The sequence below is a fragment of the Thalassophryne amazonica genome, chromosome 5 (genome assembly GCF_902500255.1).
Source record: "Thalassophryne amazonica chromosome 5, fThaAma1.1, whole genome shotgun sequence".
Taxonomy (NCBI): Eukaryota; Metazoa; Chordata; class Actinopteri; order Batrachoidiformes; family Batrachoididae; genus Thalassophryne; species Thalassophryne amazonica.
Genome location: NC_047107.1, coordinates 38,692,527 through 38,716,651, shown reverse-complemented (window position 1 = coordinate 38,716,651; position 24,125 = coordinate 38,692,527). Strand labels below are relative to the sequence as shown.

The following is a 24,125-nucleotide window of genomic DNA, read 5'->3' as shown; positions in this document are numbered from 1 at the left end:
AAATGACAGCATTTTCAATTTCCACTGAGTTATTGAATGCCGCTGCCGAGTTTTGCATTCCTGCAAAAATCCCAATAGTACTGGCGATGGAAGAAGTCCTTGATGGTGGATCAGGTGGAGTAGGCGATGATTTGTAACACAGACGCTGTGACGGCGGATGAAGGTGCAGCAGGTCCTCACAACCCGTACATCTGCAATTTCCCAGCCATCGGACCAGGCTGAGGATCGGTCAATTGTCCATGTTTGTTGGCGTGCAACGAACCTACACACAGGTATCCCAGATCAACCCTGGATGGCAACATAAGGCCCGCTAAATATTGCTATTTAATTTTTTTTTTTATCCTATATTATCATAAAATAATCCCGTCATATTTAACAAGCTCCCAGTCTCTTACTTCATCCACACATACAGTTCTGTGAATTTTAAAATGTCATCCATTGCAGTTTTTTTTTTTTTTTTGAAATGGGGCTTTTTCAAGTTGCATGAAAAACCACCTCATAAAAATGTCTCTTACATTTTTTAAGAATGTAAATACACATTTCCATGAAGTGTATTTATAACTTGGTACTTCAATTTGCACAATAACATAAGATCAATTTAATAAATCCCGAAGGAAAAGGAAGCCCACCCACTCTATCATCTTTACACTTATATGTGTGGTTTGGACATTTTGCCCAGTGTCACACTGCTGAAGAGGTTCTACTTAAGTGATATGTACATTCAGCAGAGTTGCACTAAGCAAGCCTTGATTTGACGCATATGAGGTCAATGAAATAATCATTTAAAACCTGGTCTTTCCCATTTACTTAAGTTGTCCCTCTGTTACGAGATCTGTTAGAAAAGTATCAGACCTTTTTATATTTTGCAAAAACCTGATGGATTTGAATCACGTGTGCTTGCATGAGCCAACCTTGAACCGTCGTGCGCATGCGTGAATTTTTTCACGCCTGTCGATTTTGTCATTTGCTTGTAAGCAGCCTTTGTGTGAGGGTGGGTGTAGTCTCTCGTCGGATTTTCTTTGCAAGGAAAATGGCAGAACGACTGGAGCAGCGCAATTGCATCAAATTTTGCCAGAAACTGGGCGACAGCCAGGTGGAAACCATTCGGATTATTCAGACGGCTTTCGGTGACGATCCTTTGGGCATCACACGGATTAAGGAGCGGTACAACCAGTTTAAAGACGGCCCCACAATGGTGGAGAGTGCGCCGCGCTCCGGTTGGCCATCAACATGCTGAAATGACCAGATCATTTCCAAAGCAAAAGCACCTTCGTGTTGAATTCTCACAGGACATGCTGGACTCCAAAAAATCATGCCCACCTCTTCCACCATTCGGAAGATTCAGACGGCTTTCGGTGGCTTTTCAGTTGTGTGACTATCCGAGAAATTTTGGAAGAGCTGGGCATGTCACAACATGTCCTGTGAGGCTTCAACACGGTGGTGCTTTTGCTCTGTCAGCAGCTTCGTGCCGAAACCATCGGCATGAATTTCACTGCAACTCTTTTCATGGCCAAGTCTTCTGTCACAGTGGAATGTGCCGAAAAAGTGCTGATGTCCACCTCTTCCGCAATTTTTCGGATAGTCACACGATGGTCCCACATCACCACAGTGTTCACTTTGGAAATGATCTGGTCATTTCAGCGTGTTGATGCCGACCAGCACGCGGCTCGCTCGCCACCGTTGTGCAGCCATCTTTAAACTGGTTGTACCGCTCCTTAATCTGTGTGATGCCCAGAGGATCGTCACCGAAAGCCGTCTGAATAATCCGAATGGTTTCCACCTGGCTGTTGCCCAGTTTCTGGCAAAATTTGATGCAGTCGCGCTGCTCCAGTCGTTCTGCCATTTTCCTTGCAAAGAAAAAACGACGAGACTCCACCCATCCTCACACAAAGGCTGCTTACAAGCAAATGACGCAATCGACAGGCGTGAAAAAATTCACGCATGCGCATGAAGGTTCAAGGTTGGCTCATGCAAGCACACGTGATTCAAATCCATCAGGTTTTTGAAAAATATAAAAAAGGTCAGATACTTTTCTAACAGACCTCGTAAATGACTGTACTAGTGCTTTTCATGACAAAACTATGAAACTTACATATAATCTACTCAGCATTTCTTCTGTGTCTTTGTGTGAGACCTTCACACATTTCTTCTTTGTGCCTGTTGGATTTAAGCATTCTGTCATCAATCTTATCATCTCTGAATGAAATAAAACATTGCAGTTTTAATATACCCGATTTAGGATTCATTTTTCTCTTCTGTGGCATCAATTCTTTTGGGAAACGGTTCCAGTCTGAAATATCATGGAGACAATTTGCAATAATTCCTGTTTTTTTTTTTTCTTGCCTTGTCAAATCTCTCATTCTGTGTCAGTTTGCAGTACCTGGTGTCCACTCATCATCCTCCATCTGGTGCTGCTTGAGGTATCTCTCAGTGTATCTCTCCACTTCCACTCCATGCGAACAGCAGCAAATTCAGTCTTTTAACACAAAATCTTATTTTCTTGCTTCACATTATGTTCAACACAGAAACAACCGATTTGACTAATTTTCAGCCGTAAACTACACAACTCCATGACAGCAGTAATTTCAAAACTTTGTTGTTGCATCTGTCATATATATTCTAATTTTGTTTGGGGGAAAATCTACCTTACATACACACACACACACACACACACACACACACACACACACACACACACACACACACACACACACACACACACTGTCCATATAATTAGAATATCATGAAAAAGTTGATTTATTTCAGTATTTCCATTCAAAAAGTGAAACTTGCATATTATTCATATCATTCATTCCACACAGACTGATATATTTCAAATGTTTATTTCTTTCAATTTTGAAGATTATAACTGACAACTAATGAAAATCCAAAATTCAGTATCTCAGAAAATTTGAATATTGTAAAAAGGTTCAATATTGAAGACACCTGGTGACACACTAATCAGCGAATTAACTCAAAACACCTGCAAAGGCCTTTAACTGGTGTCTCGGTCTAGTTCTGTAGGCTCAACAATCATGGGGAAGACTGCTGACTTGACGTCTTGCCTGTAATTACCGTAATTCCACAAATAATTACAGTGTAATAACTGTAATTACAGCCCTTACCTCTTTGGTTCATTCAAAGAAAAATAATCTTTTAAGTGCTATTGATTATCCAATAAGTGAGCTATTATGACTTTATGTAACACGTGCACTTCTAAATTTGACTACCTGAGAGCAAACAAAACCCTGCAACCCCCTTGTGATCTCCCCCCTTGCGGTAATGTTAACTATGGTTGATGCTCATGGTGAGCCTCAACCATAAATAATCTTTACCATTACGGCTCACTGATGCTCAGTGTTAAAAATGGACATGGACGGAGCCTTGTGTTCGCACTTTTCTGTCTACTGTGTCTATTTTCTGAAAACTCCAATATGTACGTAATGGCGCAATAATGCCAGTAATCATGGGGGCAGTGTAACAACCGGGACCCAAGGTGATTCTGTGGTGTTGTGGATGCGGCACGCTCCCAGACATGACTATATATAAATTGTATCATGAAATAAGTTAAGGGCCTCATAGACCACCACTGCTGCCTAACCTTTTGTTTCATTTGCAGTAGAAAATTTATGCCAACGTCTTTGACCATCGCCATGTTTGAAACTTTCAAGAGTGATGAGTGGACATGATCTAAGGTCAGACATTTGTGTGGGGCTGAAGAAAGTCCATGTGAAACGCTGTTCAACAGTTAAAGATATTGGATCAGCATACAGTTACACCCCAGTTCTGTCAATAAAAACTCTACATTGTTCATTTGAAACCATTTAGGACCAAAACATTGTGGTTAAAAATCTGCTTTTTGTTAGTAATACATTTATCCCACTGGTGAAAACTTAAATTGCCATCTAAATATTAGCTTAAAGCAGTCAGATGAGGCTGAAGCTTTAATGCAATATTATTCTACATCACGTTTCCTCAGATAGAACCGTAATTAAACGTCTCAGTTCCTGAGTGCTGCATTTTCTCTAAAAGCAGGTAATTGTCAGCTTTCTGATGCATGTCTGTCCTCCTCACCTCCCCTCATGGCCTGACGTTTGATGTGGTGAGGCAGCCGCTGCATGGCTCCTCTCATCTCCTGTTTTAAGGCCAGCATGTAGTCCTCGTCATCACCTGCTTTCAGCGGCACAGGCTTAAACTCCGTGTTCTGGAAGAAGACGAGAAGTTTGCACAAGCCTCAAATATTGCCCAATTTAAATAAACAGTGATGTCAGTTAATAGCAGTTAAACAAAAGCAATCACAACGGTTTATTTAATGATACACATCCTTTCTGTGTGAAGTTTGCCTGTTCTCTATATGTTTGCCTGTATTCTCTCTGGGTGTCCCAGCTTCCTCCCACCTCCAAAGACATGCAGGTTTGGTGAACTGGACATTTTGAAATTGACCATAGGTGTGAATGTGTTTGTCTATATGACAAGGTTCAAGGTCTGACCTAGATTTGACTGCCAAAATGCCCAAATTTTCAACATTACCTGATTCAATGAAATTTCATTGATTCTAAAGTAAACATTTCTCAGGAATTCAAGTCTGAAAAGAAAAACGCCAAAATGTTGATAGTTCAATAGCTATGAATGATTTATTAAAGGCACTGACAATGCTCAAACATAACAAATGTTAATACACCTTTTCGATGAATAATAATTGTCAATACATGAGAAGTAGACACATTTATCATACTTGATAGAGGAAGAGAAGTAACAGTCAACATTAGGTAAAAAAAAAAATCTTGATACAATAGCAAAATGTGTGACTTGGATGCACGAGAGGAGTCTATGATTCTCCGACAGATGATCCACTAGAGAAACTGAATCTGTCCTCCCCATAGCAGTTCACAACTAATTTATTTAAACTTTTTCATAAAGAGAGATTTATGTTTCTTAGCACAAGGTGTGAGATACTAATGATAGTAGATATATTGTGATTTTTCAGGTTGGGGCGCCAGGACTCAAAATTCAATTCCAGTGGTGGTGGGCACAGTTCCGCCAACCTGCTAACTGCTAATTATCGAAGCTAATGTTTTCATTATCGGATTAGCTTTTCAGATAACGTTGAAAACCATCAACGGACCAATTATCTTCTGGTAATTTTTTGTCCGATAATTTTTAGATCGCTAACATGTTTTTGTAGGTCAAGTGAATAAATCTTAATCAGTTAAAAGCATTTGTTAAGTCTGATATCAAAGATTTTAGCACTTACCTGTTAAACGTCTTGTAGCACATAAACAGCTCTATTCGCTGTAAACAGAGGAGAGCTGGTTTCAGGTGAAACCGCTCTGTCCTCTACAATCAGAGAAGCACTAGGCACAAGATAATTACTCTTGACACCATACTAACTCACCGGCAATATCACTCAAGTCATCCAGAGGCATACAGTTTTAACTTATGGTTAAAATTTTAACAAAACTAATTTCGGACATGTTTTTTAAATGAACGTCATTTCTGAAGTTTTATAAAGTGAAAACATCAGCTATATGTTTTAGTTTTAAAATACTGCACTAATTTTGAAGGTTTTAGTGTGGACATGCTAGGTCCAGGTGCGTTATGGGTAATCTCAGTGCTGTCACCATAGGAGAAATGCATTTCAGACACTCTGATCAGGCTCCACATGGTCAACAGCATTAAACTCTTTGTATATTGTGTCTAAAACTCTCGTGAGAATATATTCTCTGGGTTTATAGACATTATTGTGTATGTTTTATGTAAAAATGCCAGAAGAAGCTCAGGCTGCTTCTCCATGCAGATTACACATAGTACACGGATAATTTGGAATATTTGTTTTGTCAAGATTTCACGGTCTCTACTGCCATCTACTGGCCAGTAGTGTTCATGGCAGTATTTGTCCTAATTATTGAGATATCCCATAATCCTTTGCGCGACTGAGTTGTTGCAGCCTCTTGCAGCAGCTAAAGAAATAAAAATGTACATTTTGGTTGCGTAATGTTCATTTACAATTGCCATCGTGGATTCTGTTGTTTAAACAGCAGCAACTCTGGTGAGCGAAAAAAAAACTGGTACGCAAATGATTATGGGTAAGGGTCTGAGCATCTGGGCGCCAGTAGATGGCAGTGTTCTATGCATTTTGACCCCAGTTACAGTGAGGAAAATAAGTATTTGAACACCCTGCGATTTTTCAAGTTCTCTCATTTAGAAATCACAGACGGGTCTGAAATTTTCATCTTAGGTACATGTGCACTGTGAGAGACATAATCTAAAAAAAAAAAAAAAATTCCGGTAATCACAATGTATTATTTTTTAATAATTTATTTGTACGTTACTACTGCAAATAAGTATTGGATCCCCTACCAACCAGCAAGAATTCTGGCTCACATACGAGGTCTATTAGAAAAGTATCCGACCTTATTATTTTTTTCAAAAACCATATGGATTTGAATCACGTGTGATTACATCAGACATGCTTGAACCCTCGTGGGCATGCGAGAGTTTTTTCACGCCTGTCGGTTACGTCATTCGCCTGTGGGCAGTCTTTGAGTGAGGAGTCGCCCACCCTCTCGTCGTTTTTTTCATTGTTTAGGAATGGCTCAGAGACTGCTGCTTTGTTTGATCAAATTTTTTTCAAAACTGTAAGGCACAACTGAGTGGACACCATTCGATAAATTCAGCTGGTTTTCTGTAAAAATTTTAACGGCTGATGAGAGATTTTGGTCTGGTAGTGTCGCCGTAAGGACGGCCCACGGCGCCTGACGGCGATCTGCGCTTCGAGGCGGCAGCGTCTCGCCGTTTCAAGTTGAAAACTTCCACATTTCAGGCTCTGTTGACCCAGGAAGTCGTCAGAGAACAGAGAACTTTCAGAAGAAGTCGGCATGAGGAGTTTATTCGGACATTCCATTGTTAACAGACATTTTGTAATGAAAGAACGTGCGGGGGGTCACGACAGGAAAAACACCTCCGTTGGAAACCTTAATGGGCAAGTTGGAACATGCCCAAGCTGTTAAACAATTTCTCAGTTACTCACTTGTTGAAAGCCATCAAAAGCCATCTGAATTTTACAAATGGTTTTCAACACGGAGGTGTTTTTCCTGTCGTGATGACTCGGCAAATTTGCGCGCACGTCTTTCATTAAAAAATGTCCTTAAACAGTGGAATGTCTGCATAAAGTCCTCATGCCGGCCTCTTCTGAATCTTCTCTGTTCTCTCACGACGTCCTGGGTGAATTAAGCCTTAAATTAGGATGTTTTCAGGTTGAAACAGGCCGACGACGGCGCCTGCAAGCGCTGCAGGACGTCCCGCTCTGTGGGAAGTCCTTACACCGACAGAAACACCCCATAATCTCTCATCAGCCGTTAAACTTTTCACCGAAAACCAGCTTAATTTCTCGAATAATATCCACTCGGATATTCCTCACAGGTCCAGAAAAAATTTTGATAAAGCAACGCGCGCCGTCTGGAGCAGCGTGTGAAACAAAGGAATTCAGCCGAGAGGGCGGGACCACATCTCACTCAAGGCCTGCCTACAGGGAAATGACGTCACCGACGGGTTCAAGCATGATTGGTGGAATCGCACATCATTCAAATCCATATAGTTAAAAAAAATAAAAGGGTCGGTTTATTGTCTAATAGACCTCGTAGACCTGTTAATTTGTCTTTAAGAAGCCCTCTTATTCTGCAATCTTTACCTGTATTAACTGCACCTGTTTGAACTTGTTACCTGTATAAAAGACACCTGTTCACACACTCAATCAATCGCACTCCAACCTGTCCACCATAGCCAAGACCAAAGAGCTGTCTAAGGACACCAGGGACAAAACTGTAGACCTGCACAAGGCTGGGATGGACTACAAGACAACAGGCAAGCAGCTTGGTAGAAGACAACAACTGTTATGATTATTTATTAGAAAGTGGAAGAAAAACAAGATGACGGTCAATCTCCCTCGGTCTGGGATTCCATGCAAGATCTCACTTTGTGGGGTAAGGATGATTCTGAGAAAGCTCAGAACTACACAGGAGGACCTGGTCAATGACCTAAAGAGAGCTGGAACCACAGTCACAAAGATTACATTAGTAACACATGATGCTGTCATGGTTTAAAATCCTGCAGGGCAGCAAGGTCCCCCTGCTCAAGCCAGCACATGTCCAGGCCCATTTGAAGTTCACCAGTGACCATCTGGATGATCCAGAGGAGGCATGGGAGAAGGTCATGTGGTCAGCTGAGACCAGAATAGAGCTTTTTGGAATCAACTCCACTTACCATGTTTAGAGGATGAGAACAACCCCAAGAAAACCATCCCAACCCTGAAGCATGGGGGTGGAAACATCATACTCTGGGGGTGCTCTTCTGCAAAGGGGACAGGATGACTGCATCGTATTGAAGGGAGGATGGATGGGGTCATGTATTGCGAGATTTTGGCAAACAACCTCCTTCCCTCAGTAAGAACATTGAAGATGGGTCATGGCTGGGTCTTCCAGCATGACAATGACCCCAAACACATAGCCAGGGCAACTAAGGAGGGGCTCCGTAAGAAGCATTTCAAAGGTCCTGGAGTGGCCTGGCCAGTCTCCAGACCTAAACTCAATAGAAAATCTTTGGAGGGAGCTGAAACTCCAAACCTGAAAGATTTGTAGAAGATCTGTATGGAGGAGTGGACCAAAATCCCTGCTGCAATGTGTGCAAACCTGGTGAAAAACTACAGGAAATGTTTGATCTCTGTAATTGCAAACAAAGGCTACTGTACCAAATATTAACATTGATTTTCACAGGTGTTCAAATACTTACTGCAGCAGTAACATACAAATAAATTATTTAAAAAAATCATACATTGTGATTTCCAGATTTTTTTTTTTTTAGATTATGTCTCTCACAGTAGACATGCACCTAAGATGAAAATTTCAGACCCCTCCATGATTTCTAAGTGGGAGAGCTTGCAAAATCGCAGGGTGTTCAAATACTTATTTTCCTCACTGTATATCAGACAGTTGAAAAATCAATAAAATGGCGGCTTTCCTGGCTTTTCAGTCGCGTGACTATCCGAGAAATTGTGGACGAGCTGGGTATGTCACAACACTGTGAGGAATCAACACGGTGGCCCTTTTGCTGCGCCATCAGCTTCGTGCCAAAGCCATCGGCATGAATTTCGCTGCAACTCTTTTCATGGCAAAATCTTCTGTCACAGTGGAATGTGCCGAAAAAGTGCTGATGTCCACCTCTTTCACAATTTCTCGAATAGTCACACGACGGTCCCACATCACCACAGCGTTCACGTTGGAGTGATCTGGTCATTTCAACATGTTGATGGCCGACCGGAGCGTGGCTCGCTCTCCACCGTTGTGCGGACGTCTTTAAACCGGCTGTACCGCTCCTTAATCTGTGTGATGCCCAGAGGATCGTCACCGAAAGCCGTCTGAATAATCCGAATGGTTTCCACCTGGCTGCTGCCCAGTTTCTGGCAAAATTTGATGCAGTCGCGCTGCTCCAGTCGTTCCGCCATTTCCTTGCAAAGAAAAAACGACGAGAGACTACACCCATCCTCACACAAAGGCTGCTTACAAGCAAATGACGCAATCCACAGGCGTGAAAAAATTCACGCATGCGCACGAAGGTTCAAGGTTGGCTCATGCAAGCACACGTGATTCAAATCCATCAGGAATAAAAAGGTCCGATACTTTTCTAACAGACCTAGTATATGTTAAACAAAAATTTAAAGTTACTGTTCAGTTATCTATTTCCCGCCAGCCAATTAGAATTTCTTGCTCCGAAATTGGAGCTTCAAAATGACCACTTTTTCACTGTTGTAGGCTTCTACAGGCCACCATCTTCTAGTAGTGAGACTTTGTCATCACTGAGTGATTAGCTTTTGATTTTGAACTTCAATGAGGTTCTACTAACGGGAGATCTGAACTTGGATTGGTTTTCATCTGTTTCGGATGGTTTTAAATCTATTTGTGATTCTTTTAACCTAACACAATTAGTTAATGGTTCAACGCACCCAAACCTTAAATGTCCAGAGAAATCCTCTCATTGATTTATTTTTAACTAACTCTCCTCATAAATACTCAGACATTGGTATTTTTGCAAATTATTTACGATTAGGGCTGTCACAATTATTACTATATTCGCCAATCGCCATTATTTTTCATATTCGAGATTATTTTCAAATTCACGATTACTGTGAATTATTTATTTTATCCACAAAGCATAAAACGTCACAGAATCTGACGTCATTGTGCTGCAGCCTCGCTCACTCTGTTTCGCTCTCCTCTTAAGGCAGGACAATAACATGGAGGCTGAGGAGCGATCTGTCCAGCCGTTGGATAAGACGGCCCGATTAAAACAGTTGCTGTCTTCTTCAAAGCTCTCTAAAATGCGGAGGTTTACCGAAGGAGCTGTCCGTGTGTGTGTGTGTGTGTGTGCGCGCGCGCGGAGTCAACAGGCTGCAGACTGCGAGGGAGGGGGTGGGGGAGGGAGATTCCTGAATGGAGGCACGACACGTTAGCCTGCTGAGAACCATCAGTGCACAGGGAGCGCGGAGCAGAGAGAGGATTTAACCCGAGTGAACATGTTAAAAAAAACAAAACCAAAACCTGGAGCTGCTTTTACTTCTCTCTGAACTTTCTCTCCCGGTGTGATTCTGCCGTTACCGTCCTGTTCACACCATGTGCGCGTCGTATACTGAATTTATGAGATCATGAGATGAAATAAACGGTTAAATACCTTTAAAAACATTTTTAAAAAATGAGAATATATGAATGAACGTGGAGAAGCTGTGGTGATGTTCAGATGCACAGATCACAAAAAGCAGATGAGAACTCTGAACTTTAACAGCTGTTATTTTCCAAAGGTATTTATTTGTTCAATCTTGAGCTTAATATAGTGTTTAAGCACAAAACGTGACTGATGAGGAGAAACAATTTCAGAAATGCAACAGAAACAACCACAAATCAGAAAAAGTTGGGACTGTATGTAAAATGAAGATGAAAATAAAAATGTTGCACTATTCCCAGTTTTTCCACTCACAGAAGCCAAATGTTCTTCCAGAGTTGTGTAATTATACTACGATAGTAGAATATAAAGAAGGGGAAAAAAAGAAAAAAATAGCCAATATATTCGTCAATCGCAATTATTTGTCTGACAATTAATCGTCTCCAGAAATTCCTAATCGTGACAGCCCTATTTACGATACGATACTTTTAAAGACTTTTGCATAGGGGCTCACACCAGCCTGTTACCCGGTCTTCCAGCAATCTGTAGACCAGCACATAGTTCCTTTACTCTGGAAAAAAATCAATTATTGTTCCAGTCCCCAAAAAACCCTGCTCAACGATTAACAATGATTTTAGACCTGTAGCTTTAACTTCTGTTGTTATGAAATGTTTAGAAAAATATATGGTGTCTATTTTAAAGTCAAAGATAAATTCAGATCTAGAGCCTCTGCAGTTTGCTTACAGGAGAGGGCGGGGCACAGACGATGTCATTAATGGCATCACTCACCTGTCACTAAAACATCTTGAAGACCCAAAGGCTTACGCACGTCTTTTATTTATTGATTTTAGTTCTGCTTTTAACACATTACAGCCTCATTTACTGATCCAAAAACTAATTCATCTGTCAGTAAACCCTGTAATTACAAAACGGTTTTATTCTTTTTTAACAGATAGAATTCAAAATGTCAGAGTTAATAACACTATCTCTGATCCCCCCAAAAAAATCAGTACTGGCGTACCTCAGGATTGTGTCAATTCGCCTGTTCTTTTTACTCTTTATACTAACAATTGCATTAGCCACTTTCATGGAAACCATGTTTTTAAGTTTTCTGATGATACTGCCATCCTCAGTCTGCTTTACAACGACTCAGATCCATCACTGTATTTTAAGTAGGTGCAGTCTTTTGTCCACTGGTGTGATGCCAACTTTCTTACCATAAATGTAAAGAAAACTGAGGAGATGATAACTGACCCTCGTTCTATTGGTGATCATACCCCTCTGGTAATCCATGATGAAGAAATCAATCAGGTCAGCTTTTACATGTATCTAGGCATTTACTTAGATAACCAGTTTAGCTGGGAAACACGTCAATAATTATGCCCCCGTTTACAGCAGAGGATATATTTTCTGCGCAGACTCAGGGTGTTTGGGGTTGATCGGAACATCTTGTTTCTGTTTTATCAGGCTGTTTTGGAAAGTATTAACCGGTATGGGATGTCATCTTGGTACGGTAATCTCTCTGTCCAGTTAAAATCTAAGCTTGCTCATCTGGTGAAGACTGCTATGAAAGTTGTAGGGAGGACTGGAAACTCTTCCCTGCATGTATGAACAGTCTGTTCTCAAACAAGCACAGTGAGCTTTGTCGGATCCTTCCCACATCCTCTATCCTGAGTATGAACTCCTACCATCTGGTAGGTGATACAGAGTCAGAGTTTTAAAGCGATTCAGTGCAGACTGAATCACTTTAAAAACTCATTTGTGCCCACGTCAATTAGAGTCTTAATAATGGTTCCTGGGATAGGTAGTAGGATTGTGCATTACTGACATGGTGGCATTGCTATTCAGTGTTATTTATTCATTGTCAGCATTTTCCTTTTAACCATATGTGGGAGACGACTGTGCAATAGGGGTATGTGTTTAGGGATATGAGTCATATGCATGAATCATTTGTGCGAGACTGCTGTGTAATAGGGGTATGTGCAATTTGGATATGTGTATTAGGGATATGTGCAATATGTATGAGCCAACTGTGCAAAAGGGCTATGTGCAATATTGGTGTATGTATCAAGTTATGTGCAATATGCATGAGTTATGTAATTATGGCATGGCAGTTTTATTTGTGCAGCTCTTGCAGTCCAACACAAATTTCCAGGAAGGGACAATAAAATCGTATCGTACTCAGACATTGGTATTTTTGCAAATGATTTGAGTGATCATTGTGTCATAGCCACTATTAGACAAGCAAAGCTCCCCAAAACAAGGCCAAGTATTATTATGAAACGCAATTTTAAACAGATTTGTGAACAGGGTTTTTACCACGAGTTATGGCATTATGACTGGTCCAAGATCACACTTTTTAATGATGTAGAGCTTGCCTGGAATTACTTTTATGAAGCTTTTTTGTAGTATTATAAATAAACAGGCCCTACTTTGCAAATTTAGAGCGAAAGGTAGAAATAATCCTTGGTTTTCACCTGAGCTTCCCAGTCTCCTTAAAGCATGTGATGATGCCTGGGCTAAGGCCAGAAAATCTAATCCCCAGATGACTGGGTGATTTTCAAACAGCTCAGAAATCCCTTTACTTCCTTGGTTAAAAAGGCTAAGTCCAATTTTTATATGGGTAAAACTACTCGTTATTTAAATGATCCTAAGAAGTTTTGGAAAGTAGTCAAGTCTTCATTTGGGGATGAAACCATAGATGAACTGCCTGCTTGCATAGTAAATGATGCACATGTTCTAGCTGACAAAACAGCCATTCTTAAATCATCTTAATGAGCACTTTGTTTCTTCAGGATCTCTGAGTCCTTACACCCACATCAACTTAATGTGCAAGGGATTTGCCTTCAATCCCCACTTATTAATACTACTGCTTCAGGATTTGATCTGACTCCATTTGATGTAGCTGAGGTCCTTAGGGTTCTAAAACAACTGGATCAATCCAAACCTGCAGGTCCTGACAATCTTGAGCCTTTTTTGAGGTCAGCTACAGATTTTATAGCAGAGCCTCTGTGTCATATTTACAATTTAACTATTTTCCAAAATAGGATTCTGAAAGTATGGAAGTCGGCTTATGTTTTTCCCCTGCTGAAAGGTGGTGGCCCCTCCTTGGTTAACAATTATAGGCCAATCTCCAAATTATGTGTTCTTTCTAAAGTTCTAGAAAAGTTGGTCAGTGAACAACTCAAAACCTTTTAAATTATCATTGTCTCCTTTCACAAAACCAGTCGGGTTTTCGAAAACAGCACAGTACAATAACTGCTGCTGTTAACATGGTAAAGGACATCATAGAGGCACTAGATGGTCAAAAATATTGCACAGCTCTTGTTATAGATTTGTCAAAGGCATCTGATACAGTCGATCATGCCGTCCTGGCAGATAGACTCCACAAGATTGGGCTATCTAACCGGGCCTTAAACTGGTTCTCCAATTATTTATCAGAGGGAACGCAGTGAGTTCAGGCTGCTGGGTCTTTTTCTTCTTTCCTGCCTTTGCAAAAGGGAGTGCCTCAAGTCTCTATAGTGGGGCCTTTGTTGTTTACAATTTATGTAAATAATCTTTGTGATGATTGTCTGATGCTGCGTAGCATTTTTATGCTGATGACACTATAATTTACTGTTCCGCTTCCTCAGCCTTAAAATCATTTGCGTTGTTGCATTTGGCCTTTGACACTGTTCAGCTCTGTTTGAAACAGCTCAAGCTGGTGCTGAATGCAGACAAATCAAAGACTGTTTTCCAATGGCAAGCAGCTTCCATCTCCCCTTCTTAGGTTGTCAACCATTTATGGAGCAGAAATTGAAACGGTCACATCTTACAAATACTTGGGCATCTTAATTGATGAGAACTTGTCCTTTAAATTGAATATTGATAAACTTATTTTTAAACTGAAATTGAAACTGGGTTTCTTTTTTAGAAATAAATCATGTTTTTCTTTGCAAGCTAGAAAAAAAACTGACCATCAAAGTCTTTCTGTCCTTGTTGGACTATGGAGACTTGCTTTTTATGAATGCTCATCAGTTTTTACTGAAAATGGATACTGTATACCATTGTGCTTTACGTTTTATTACTGGTTGCAGTTGTCATGTACATCACTGCTCATTATATGCCACCACACATTGTTCATCTTTGTCTGCTCATAGACTCTGTCATTGGCTGATTTTTTATCTATAGATGTATTCTTGGACTTCTGCCTTCATATTTGTGTTCATATATGTGTAGTAACCTCAGTGCTTATGGCCTGCATTCTCAGGACATTATACTGATGCAGGTCCCAAGAGTCAGAACTGAATTGGGCAGAAAGGCTTTTAAAGTTGCTGCTCCGTCTACATGGAACATTTTAAAGAAGGACTTCAAATTGACACATCTTGTAACTTTGGGAGAATTTAAAACAATCATAAAGGACAGAGAATTAAGGACAAATGGATTGTGTAACTGCATTTTGTAACTATGTATTGCAATTATGTTTTCGAATGTGTGTGTCTTGTGTTTGATGTAACCACTTTGCTTTTGTGCTGCCATCTTGGCCAGGTCACTCTTGAAAAAGAGGTTTTAATCTCAATGAGTTTTTTTACCTGGTTAAATAAAGGTGTATGTATATATATATATATATATATATATATATATATATATATATACAACCACACACACACACAGTAGTGTTCAGAATAATAGTAGTGCTATGTGACTAAAAGATTAATCCAGGTTTTGAGTATATTTTTTATTGTTACATGGGAAACAAGGTACCAGTAGATTCAGTAGATTCTAACAAATCCAACAAGACCAAGCATTCATGACAAGCACACTCTTAAGACTATGAAACTGGGCTATTAGTAAAAAAAAAGTAGAAAAAGGGGGTGTTCACAATAACAGTAGTGTGGCATTCAGTCAGTGAGTTCGTCAGTTTTGTGGAACAAACAGGTGTGAATCAGGTGTCCCCTATTTAAGGATGAAGCCAGCACCTGTTGAACATGCTTTTCTCTTTGAAAGCCTGAGGAAAATGGGACGTTCAAGACATTGTTCAGAAGAATAGCGTAGTTTGATTAAAAAGTTGATTGGAGAGGGGAAAACCTATACGCAGGTGCAAAAAATTATAGGCTGTTCTTCTACAATGATCTCCAATGCTTTAAAATGGACAAAAGAAAAACACAGACGCGTGGAAGAAAACGGAAAACAACTATCAAAATGGATATAAGAATAACCAGAATGGTAAAGGCTCACCCATTGATCAGCTCCAGGATGATCAAAGACAGTCTGGAGTTACCTGTAAGTGCTGTGACAGTTAGAAGACGCCTGTGTGAAGCTAATTTATTTGCAAGAATCCCCGCAAAGTCCCTCTGTTAAATAAAAGACATGTGCAGAAGAGGTTACAATTTGCCAAAGAACACATCAACTGGCCTAAAGAGAAATGGAGGAATATTTTGTGGACTAATGAGAGTAAAATTGTTATTTTTGGGTCCAAGAGCCGCAGGCAGTCTGTGAGACGACCCCCAAACTCTGAATTCAAGCCACAGTTCACAGTGAAGACAGTGAAGCATGGTGGTGCAAGCATCATGATATGGGCATGTTTCTCCTACTATGGTGTTGGGCCTATATATCGCATACCAGGTATCATGGATCAGTTTGTATACGTCAAAATACTTGAAGAGGTCATGTTGCCTTATGCTGAAGAGGACATGCCCTTGAAATGGGTGTTTCAACAAGACAATGACCCCAAGCACGCTAGTAAACAACCAAAATCTTGGTTCCAAACCAACAAAATTAATGCCTCGCAGATGTGAAGAAATCATGAAAAACTGTGGTTATACAACTAAATACTAGTTTAGTGATTCACAGGATTGCTAAAAAAGCAGTTTGAACATAATAGTTTTGAGTTTATAGCATCAACAGCAGATGCTACTATTATTGTGAACACCCCCTTTTCTTTTTCTTTTTTTTTTTTTTACTAATTTTGAGTAAGAGTGTGCAAATCATGAATGCGTGGTCTTGTTGGATTTGTGAGAATCTACTGAATCTACTGGTACCTTGTTTCCCATGTAACAATAAGAAATGTACTCAAAACCTGGATTAATCTTTTTAGTCACATAGCACTACTGTACATTAGCCAATCAGAACAAAGGATTTCAGTCAGATGTATGATTCGCATGTAATAACTGCAATACCTTTCACAATAAATCATCCAAAGTAAACAATAGCCACATTATTGACTGATTCTGCACCATTTCGGGCAACATTATGAGTGATTGTGGACCGATTTTGTCATAACGGGGCAACAATGTTTCGCGCATGCGCAGGCATGAATGGTCGCAGACGACATCATGGCAGAGAGCAGAAGGTTTGTATCTGTGGATACTGATGGGATAAACGCGCTTGACATTGAAGTAGTTACGCGATAGCTCGGTTAGCTTGTTCATACTAGATTACAAGTATATGTAGTAATAAATGATAAACACTGCACATCTGTTGACTGTCCAGTTAACTATGTTATTGCCTAGTTATAGTTAGTGGTGTTATATGATGCAAGATGATAGTTACAACTGTTGTGTGCAATAATTCTGTGGAATTTATATGTAATTCTACTGGAATTTTATAGATTTGAGAAATTTTTATGTATGAATGAAATTTAAATTTGTTATTTGTTTCTAGTAAATTTAAATTCATTATTTCTAGTAAAAATAACCAAAAATAAAAAGAATAAAAAATGACTTAGCAAATTTTTCACACAATTGTAAAGATAAATGTATTAACTACACAGATGTATAACAAAACAAATGGTGACTGGTTTATCAGGCAGCATAAAGGAATGTCACCCCGGGGGAATCACTGTTGCCGAAGCGGGCTGTCCATGCTCGGAAACCAACAAACCTGAGATGTTTCATAAAGAAGAATGGTCCAAAATACCTTCAACCAGAATCCAGACTCTCATTGGAAGCTATAGGAAGTGTTTAGAGGTTGTTATTTCTGCAAAAGGAGGATCTACTAAATATTAATGTATTTTTTTCTGTTGGGGGTGCCCAAATGCACCTGCCTAATTTTGTTTAAAGAATTATTGCACACTTTTTTAACTTAATTTCACTTCTCAAATATCACTGTGTTTGTCTGCTATATGATATATTTAACTGAAATTACTGATCCAAACAACTAATGATTTATAAAGGAAAATCATGGAAATCATCAGGGGTGCCATAACTTTTACATTACAACTACATGAGACTGCTGTCACTTATTTGGTCATTAATAAAATGACAAAAGGTATTCCTTTACAATCTATATCTGCAAAAAACATAATGCATATATTTGACAAAAACAGCACTTTGCTACTTAGCAGCAACAAACTTGTGTATAATAAGTCCTATTTAAGTAACTAACTTAACTAACTAAAATAACTAAAATTGAGTTATTTGGACATAACAAGGGGTGATATACATGGCTGAAAAAGAACACAGCATTCCAAGAAAAACACTTGCTACCTACAGTAAAATTTGTAGGTGGTTCCATCATGCTGTGGGGCTGTGTGGCCAGTGCAGGTACTGGGAATCTTGTTAAAGTTGAGGGTCACATGGATTCCAGTCGAAATCAACAGATTCTTGAGAACAATGTTCATGAATCAGCAACAAAGTTGAAGGTGCACCGGTGTCACAGACCAAATGGTCCCCCTAAAAATCGGTCCCTCTTGATGATGCGGTTCATAGCTTAACACCTCGTTTCTGCTTCAAACTGCACTCCAGTCATCATCCATCTCAGCAACAGATATCTGAAGCTTTTGTGCAACAATCATTTCCACATAAATTCAGCATTATTTCATCAAAGTAATCAGAGCGCCGTGGCTAAATGAGCTGGTAGCTGATGCATTCACTGCGCATCGGACATTTCAAAGTGTCACGGAATATCACCTCATTTCTACTTAAAACAGCCTTGTTTCTACTTAAAACTGACTTTAGAATGATTTAAAAGGTTTTTTTTATCATCTGATGGTTAATAATCCCATTAATCCGTTTGATTGCTTTGGGTGAAGAGACTCCATCTCAGACGTGCTGCTGTGGTCTGAAATGATGCATGCACAGATGCAAAAGGCGGGCCAATTTTTAGGGGCGGACCGTTCAGTCTGCGACACCGGGGCTGGCTGTTTCAACAAGACAACGATCCCTGTTGCTGCCACCAACATCACCTTACAGTCAGCCCCTTGTTATCCAGCAGCACCAGGTACTGCAGGTACTGAGGAAGATCGATATCAGCAAGGCACCTGGGCCCGACAACGTGCCAGGGAGGCTGCTGAAGTCGTGTGCTTACCAACTGGCTGACATGTTTACAAAGATTTTTAATCAATCACTGCAGCAGACCACAGTCCCCGCCTGCCTGAAAACTGCCAGGATCATTCCTGTGCCCAAATGCTCTGCCATTTCAGGACTGAATGACTACCGGCCGGTGGCTCTGACACCAGTGATAATGAAGTGTATGGAAAAGCTGGTGCTCAACTACATCAAGGACAAGATTTCACCCGGCCTCAACAAGCACCAGTTTGCATACAAGTCCAATAGGTGCACAGATGACCCAGTTTCCATTGCGCTTCATTCTGCTCTCAGCCACTTGGAAAATCCAAACACTTATGTCCGAATGCTGTTTGCTGATTTCAGCTCAGCGTTCAATTCCATCAGCCCTAGTAGGCTTGTCAACAAACTGCAGGCATTGAAGCTTGGAACCCCGCTATGCCTATGGATTAAGGACTTTCTGACAAACAGATGGCAGTATGTGAGAATAGGCAACGCCACATTCACTTCCACTATCATCAACACTGGCGTGCCACAAGGGTGTGTACTAAGCCCCATCTTGTACACACTATACACCCATGACTGCATTGCTATTCACAGCGCCACCAACTCTGTCATCAAATTTGCTGATGACACGACAGTCGTGGGACTGATTAGTGACAACAATGAAACGCCCTACAGAGAGGAAGTGGATTCACTGGTGACATGGTGCAGTGAAAACCATCTCGACCTGAATACCAAGAAAACGAAAGAAATAATAATTGACTTTCGGAAGGCGCGGGCTACACCTCACCATGCTCTGATGATCAAAGGGGAACGGGTGGAATGTGTCCAAGAATTCAAGTTCCTAGAACTACACATCTCTGAGGAAGTTGGCTGGACAGCCAATACCAATAATATGGTTAAAAAGGCCCAGCAACACCTATTTTTCCTAAGAACATTGAAAAAGAACAATCTGCCTCTGCCTCTGTTGAAGAATTTCTACAGCTGCACCATCAAGAGCGTACTCACATATGGATGTACGGTGTGGTACGGCAGCTGCACCGCATGTGAGAAGAAACAGCTTCAGCGAGTGATTAAAACAGCTCACCGGATCATCGGTTGCTCGCTCCCATCCCTGGCTGAGATTTACTCAAAACGTCTTCTCGGACGGGCCACAAAGATCACGAATGATCCCTACCATCCGGGACACTCCCTCTTCTCCATCCTCCCGTCTGGCAGGCTCCGGGTTATCCGAGCCCGCACAAACAGACTGAAGGACAGCTTTTTCCCAATGGCTGTGAAAAGACTTTTAGAAGAATATTGACTACTTGTATCGCACTGGGGATCACACTGTACTGTTTTTATTATTGCACCGGATATTCCCTCCACTGTTTTATTCTTTAAAATATGTATTTAATATTCATTATCTTATTTATACTGAGTTTTTAACAGACGAAATATTTTATATGTGATAGTCTATTGTATATTGTAATTTATCTGTGAGGGAGCTGCTGCACAGGGGTGTTGCCGAACGACATTTCATTGTGTTTTTTATACAATGACAATAAAGCTTATTCAATTTCAATTCAATAAACACTGCTCAAAATCTACTAAGGCATTAAATGCAGAAGAACAAGTGCAATGTTCTGGAATGGCCATCTCAGTCCCCAGACCTGAATATTATTGAAAATCTGTGGTACAATTTTAAGCGGGCCGTCCATGCTCAGAAACCAACAAACCTGAGATGTTTTGTAAAGAAAAATGGTCCAAAATACCTTCAACCAGAATACAGACTCTCACTGGAAGCTATAGGAAGCATTTAGAGGCTGTTATTTCTGCAAAAGAAGGATCTACTAAATATTTATGTATTTTTTTTCTGTTGGGGTGACCAAATTTATGTATCTGCCTAATTTTGTTTAAAGAATTATTGCACACTTTCTATAAATCCTATAAACTTCATTTCACTTCTCAAATATCACTGTTTGTCTGCTTTATGATATATTAGCTGAGGTACCCAGTGCTGCCCGGGTTAACCTGTTTTAGACATAGGCCAAATGCCAATCATTTTAATCAAAACAATTGTCCAACATTTGTTTTTGTAATGCTGACGTCTTATAAATGTAATATTTAATGGGCTAAAGTTTTTCCAGCAGAACTATAAGAGGTGGACTCCCCAAACTAAGTGGAAATACTCGGTTAAACCTCTGGGGCAGACGCCGTCATATACGACGGCTAAGACCAAGCTTTACTAAATTATAAATAACTTTTGAATGATATGAGATAGAAACTTACTTTTTTTTTTTTTTTGCTGAAAAGTTAACTCTGCGGACATTCGAGCCAGCCATTGGCCATCTTTGTACTCCTCATAGAAGCTGTGTGATGAGGTGCGCAATGTGAGTGTCCAATCGGAACTGGTTCACCATCACATAGTTTTCCAAAATCCAATCGTAGGGCAGATTTCCCTCACGTGAAAAGCCAAAGATCATTTTCAGGAGTGATATGTTACTAGTTGGCCCGTTTGAATAGCCCCGTGGGTGCTCCAATGAGTACATACTATTAGTACATACTCAGTGCGCCCTGAGCCATTATGCACAGCGATCAGTGAAAGCAGGAGCACACGGAGAGCCTCTGATGACAATCTCACGTGCTCAAACAAAGAGTTTGTAACTATCAGGACTGCTCCACTAGTTTGCATGTAAATGTTACTGGATAACTCTGTTGCTTTCTCTGCGTAAAGCACTGTTTACCATATCAATGGACAACAAAACGCATAGACCATTTTGTATACATTGTTCAAAATGTGTATTTGTGTTTATTGTTTGTAACCTTTTTGTTGTCAGTCTTCACACAAGACCTCAATTACCTTTATAAAGTGTCAAAACACTTGTTTTATTATAGATTGCTGTGTGTTTGAAAAAATGTGTGTGGAAAAATTATTTTCGCTTTAATTTTTTCCTTGCTATTTTTGAATGTAAACCTTTACCTACACTTGTAAAACATAACAAAAACATATATGAGGTCGTTAGAAAAGTAACGGACCTTTTTATTTATGCAAAAAATATATGATTTGATTCATAGTTTTTACGTCAGCCAAGCTTGAACCTTCGTGCGCATGCGTGAGTTTTTTCACACCTGTCGGTTGCATCATTCGCCTGTGGGCAGGCTTTGAGTGAGCACTGGTCCACCCCTCTCGTCGTTTTTTCATTGCGAGGAAATGGCGGAATGATTTGGGCTTTGCTCTATCACAATTTTTTCAGAAACTGTTAGAGACAGGCAGCTGGAAACCATTCAGAAAATTCATTTGGCTTTCGGTGAAAATTTTTTGGGCTTCACAGAGATTAAGGAGTGTTACTACCGCTTTAAGGATGGCCCACAATGGCGCACGGCGCGCTGCGCTCCGAGCCGCGATCGACAGGCAGAAACGACCACTTCATTTGTAAACGGATGGCTGTGAGACCAAAACGGAGGTGGTTTTGTCTCGCTCCATCAGCGAATCCGTCGTGATGCGCGAAGCCTCCGCGCGGCTTTCCATGACAAAATCTCTTGTTAAAAGTGAAATCTGCCGGAAAATGGCTGATGTCCAGCTCTTGTGATAACCAGAGAAATTGCACACGATGGTCCCGGAACCATACAGCCATCCGTTTAGAAATTAAATGGTCGTTTCTGACTGTCGATCGCGGCTCGGACCGCGGCACACCGTGCGCCATTGTGGGCCGTCCTTAAAGCGGTAATAACACTTCCTAATCTCTGTGAAGCCCAAAAAATTTTCACCGAAAGCCAAATGAATTTTCCGAATGGTTTCCAGCTGCCTGTCTCTAACAGTTTCTGAAAAAATTCTGATGGAGCAAAGCCCAAATCATTCCGCCATTTCCCTGACAATAAAAATCCGACGAGAGGGGTGGACCAGTGCTCACTCAAAGCCTGCCCACAGGCGAATGACGCAACCGACAGGCGTGAAAAAACTCACGCATGCGCACACAGGTTCAAGCTTGGCTGACGTAAAAACATATGAATCAAATCCATATATTTTTTGCATAAAATAAAAAGGTCTGTTACTTTTCTAACAGACCTCGTATGTTCTGAAAGCACAGGTTGTCCTGAAAAAAAAGAGACATAAAACTTGATTCTGGGATGCAGGGAGAGCTGTTAACAGCAATAATAAAACGTTTATGCCAGACGTGTGAACTGTCCAAAAAATGCCCTCAGACACCAGAGGGTTAAAAGACAAACACATTTGAAGTCCTTCATGCAGACATTGTTTTGCAATCCAATTTATAACAAAAGTCATGCCACCTGGGGAGTGAATGTACAGCTGTTCTGGGTTACCAACCCTGGAGCAGCCGACATACAACTGGCCGTGGGACAACACAGGCTCTGCCAGATTCAGTCCAACCACCTTAAGGTACTGTCCCTGAGCCTTGTTATTGCCTAGTTATTGTTAGTGGTGTTATATGATGCAAGATGATAGTTACGACTGTTGTGTGCAATAATTCTGTGGAATTTATATGTAATTCCGGGTGCTTCCGGCTTCCTCCCACATTTAATGCAGGTTAGCTGAATTGAAAACTTTATATAACTGTCCAGGTCTCCCTGAGATCTCAACCTCAATGGGACTAATGTAGTTAAATAAAGGTTAAATTAAATTAAAATATGATCTCAATCTCAGTGGGACTAATCTGGTTAAGTAAAAGTTACATTAAATTAAATTAAATTCTAACATAGCACTGTCATTAGACGTGAAATCTCACATTTGTGCAGTCAAAACTTACTGGAAAAAGGGGGCTGGGTCCGACCCTGGCATCGGGCATGCTGCCCCTACCAATGCCCAGGGCCTCGACGCTGAAGGTGAAGGCAGTGCCTCCTCGCCCTTTCCCCGCCATGGTCAAATCCTGCAGACCACACAAACACATTTAAACACTTTTCAGAAAATGGTTTGCTTTTCCTAATGCACAGCCGGCATCAGTGTGAGGTCAAGATCTGTGCTACTTACTGAGGAACTGCTTCTTCAACCCACAAATGTGTGCAGTTCAACAGCTTTGGATAATTGCTGAGTGGATTTATTATCTTATCAACAGTCAGACTGTTTCATCATGTTTCACCAGGAGAAAATCTTCAGCAGTCAATGAGCACACAGCTGAAACTGACAAAAAAAAAAAAAAAAAAAAAAAA

At 40.5% G+C, this 24,125-nt stretch overlaps 1 protein-coding gene across 1 annotated transcript in view; it reads right to left on the bottom strand.

Annotated features, from left to right (window-relative positions):
• The window catches only part of polr3g (polymerase (RNA) III (DNA directed) polypeptide G), a 35,117-nt gene extending 11,251 nt beyond the window's left edge, over positions 1-23,866 (bottom strand). Inside the window, exons 1-5 of the mRNA XM_034169556.1 lie at positions 23,726-23,866; positions 4,075-4,204; positions 2,381-2,443; positions 2,231-2,290; positions 2,093-2,157 (exon numbers count right to left, since the gene is read on the bottom strand). Of these exons, the coding sequence (XP_034025447.1) occupies positions 2,093-2,157; positions 2,231-2,290; positions 2,381-2,443; positions 4,075-4,204; positions 23,726-23,866 (459 nt within the window). The remainder of the gene's footprint in view (positions 1-2,092; positions 2,158-2,230; positions 2,291-2,380; positions 2,444-4,074; positions 4,205-23,725) is intronic.
• Between the last annotated feature and the right edge of the window lie 259 nt (positions 23,867-24,125).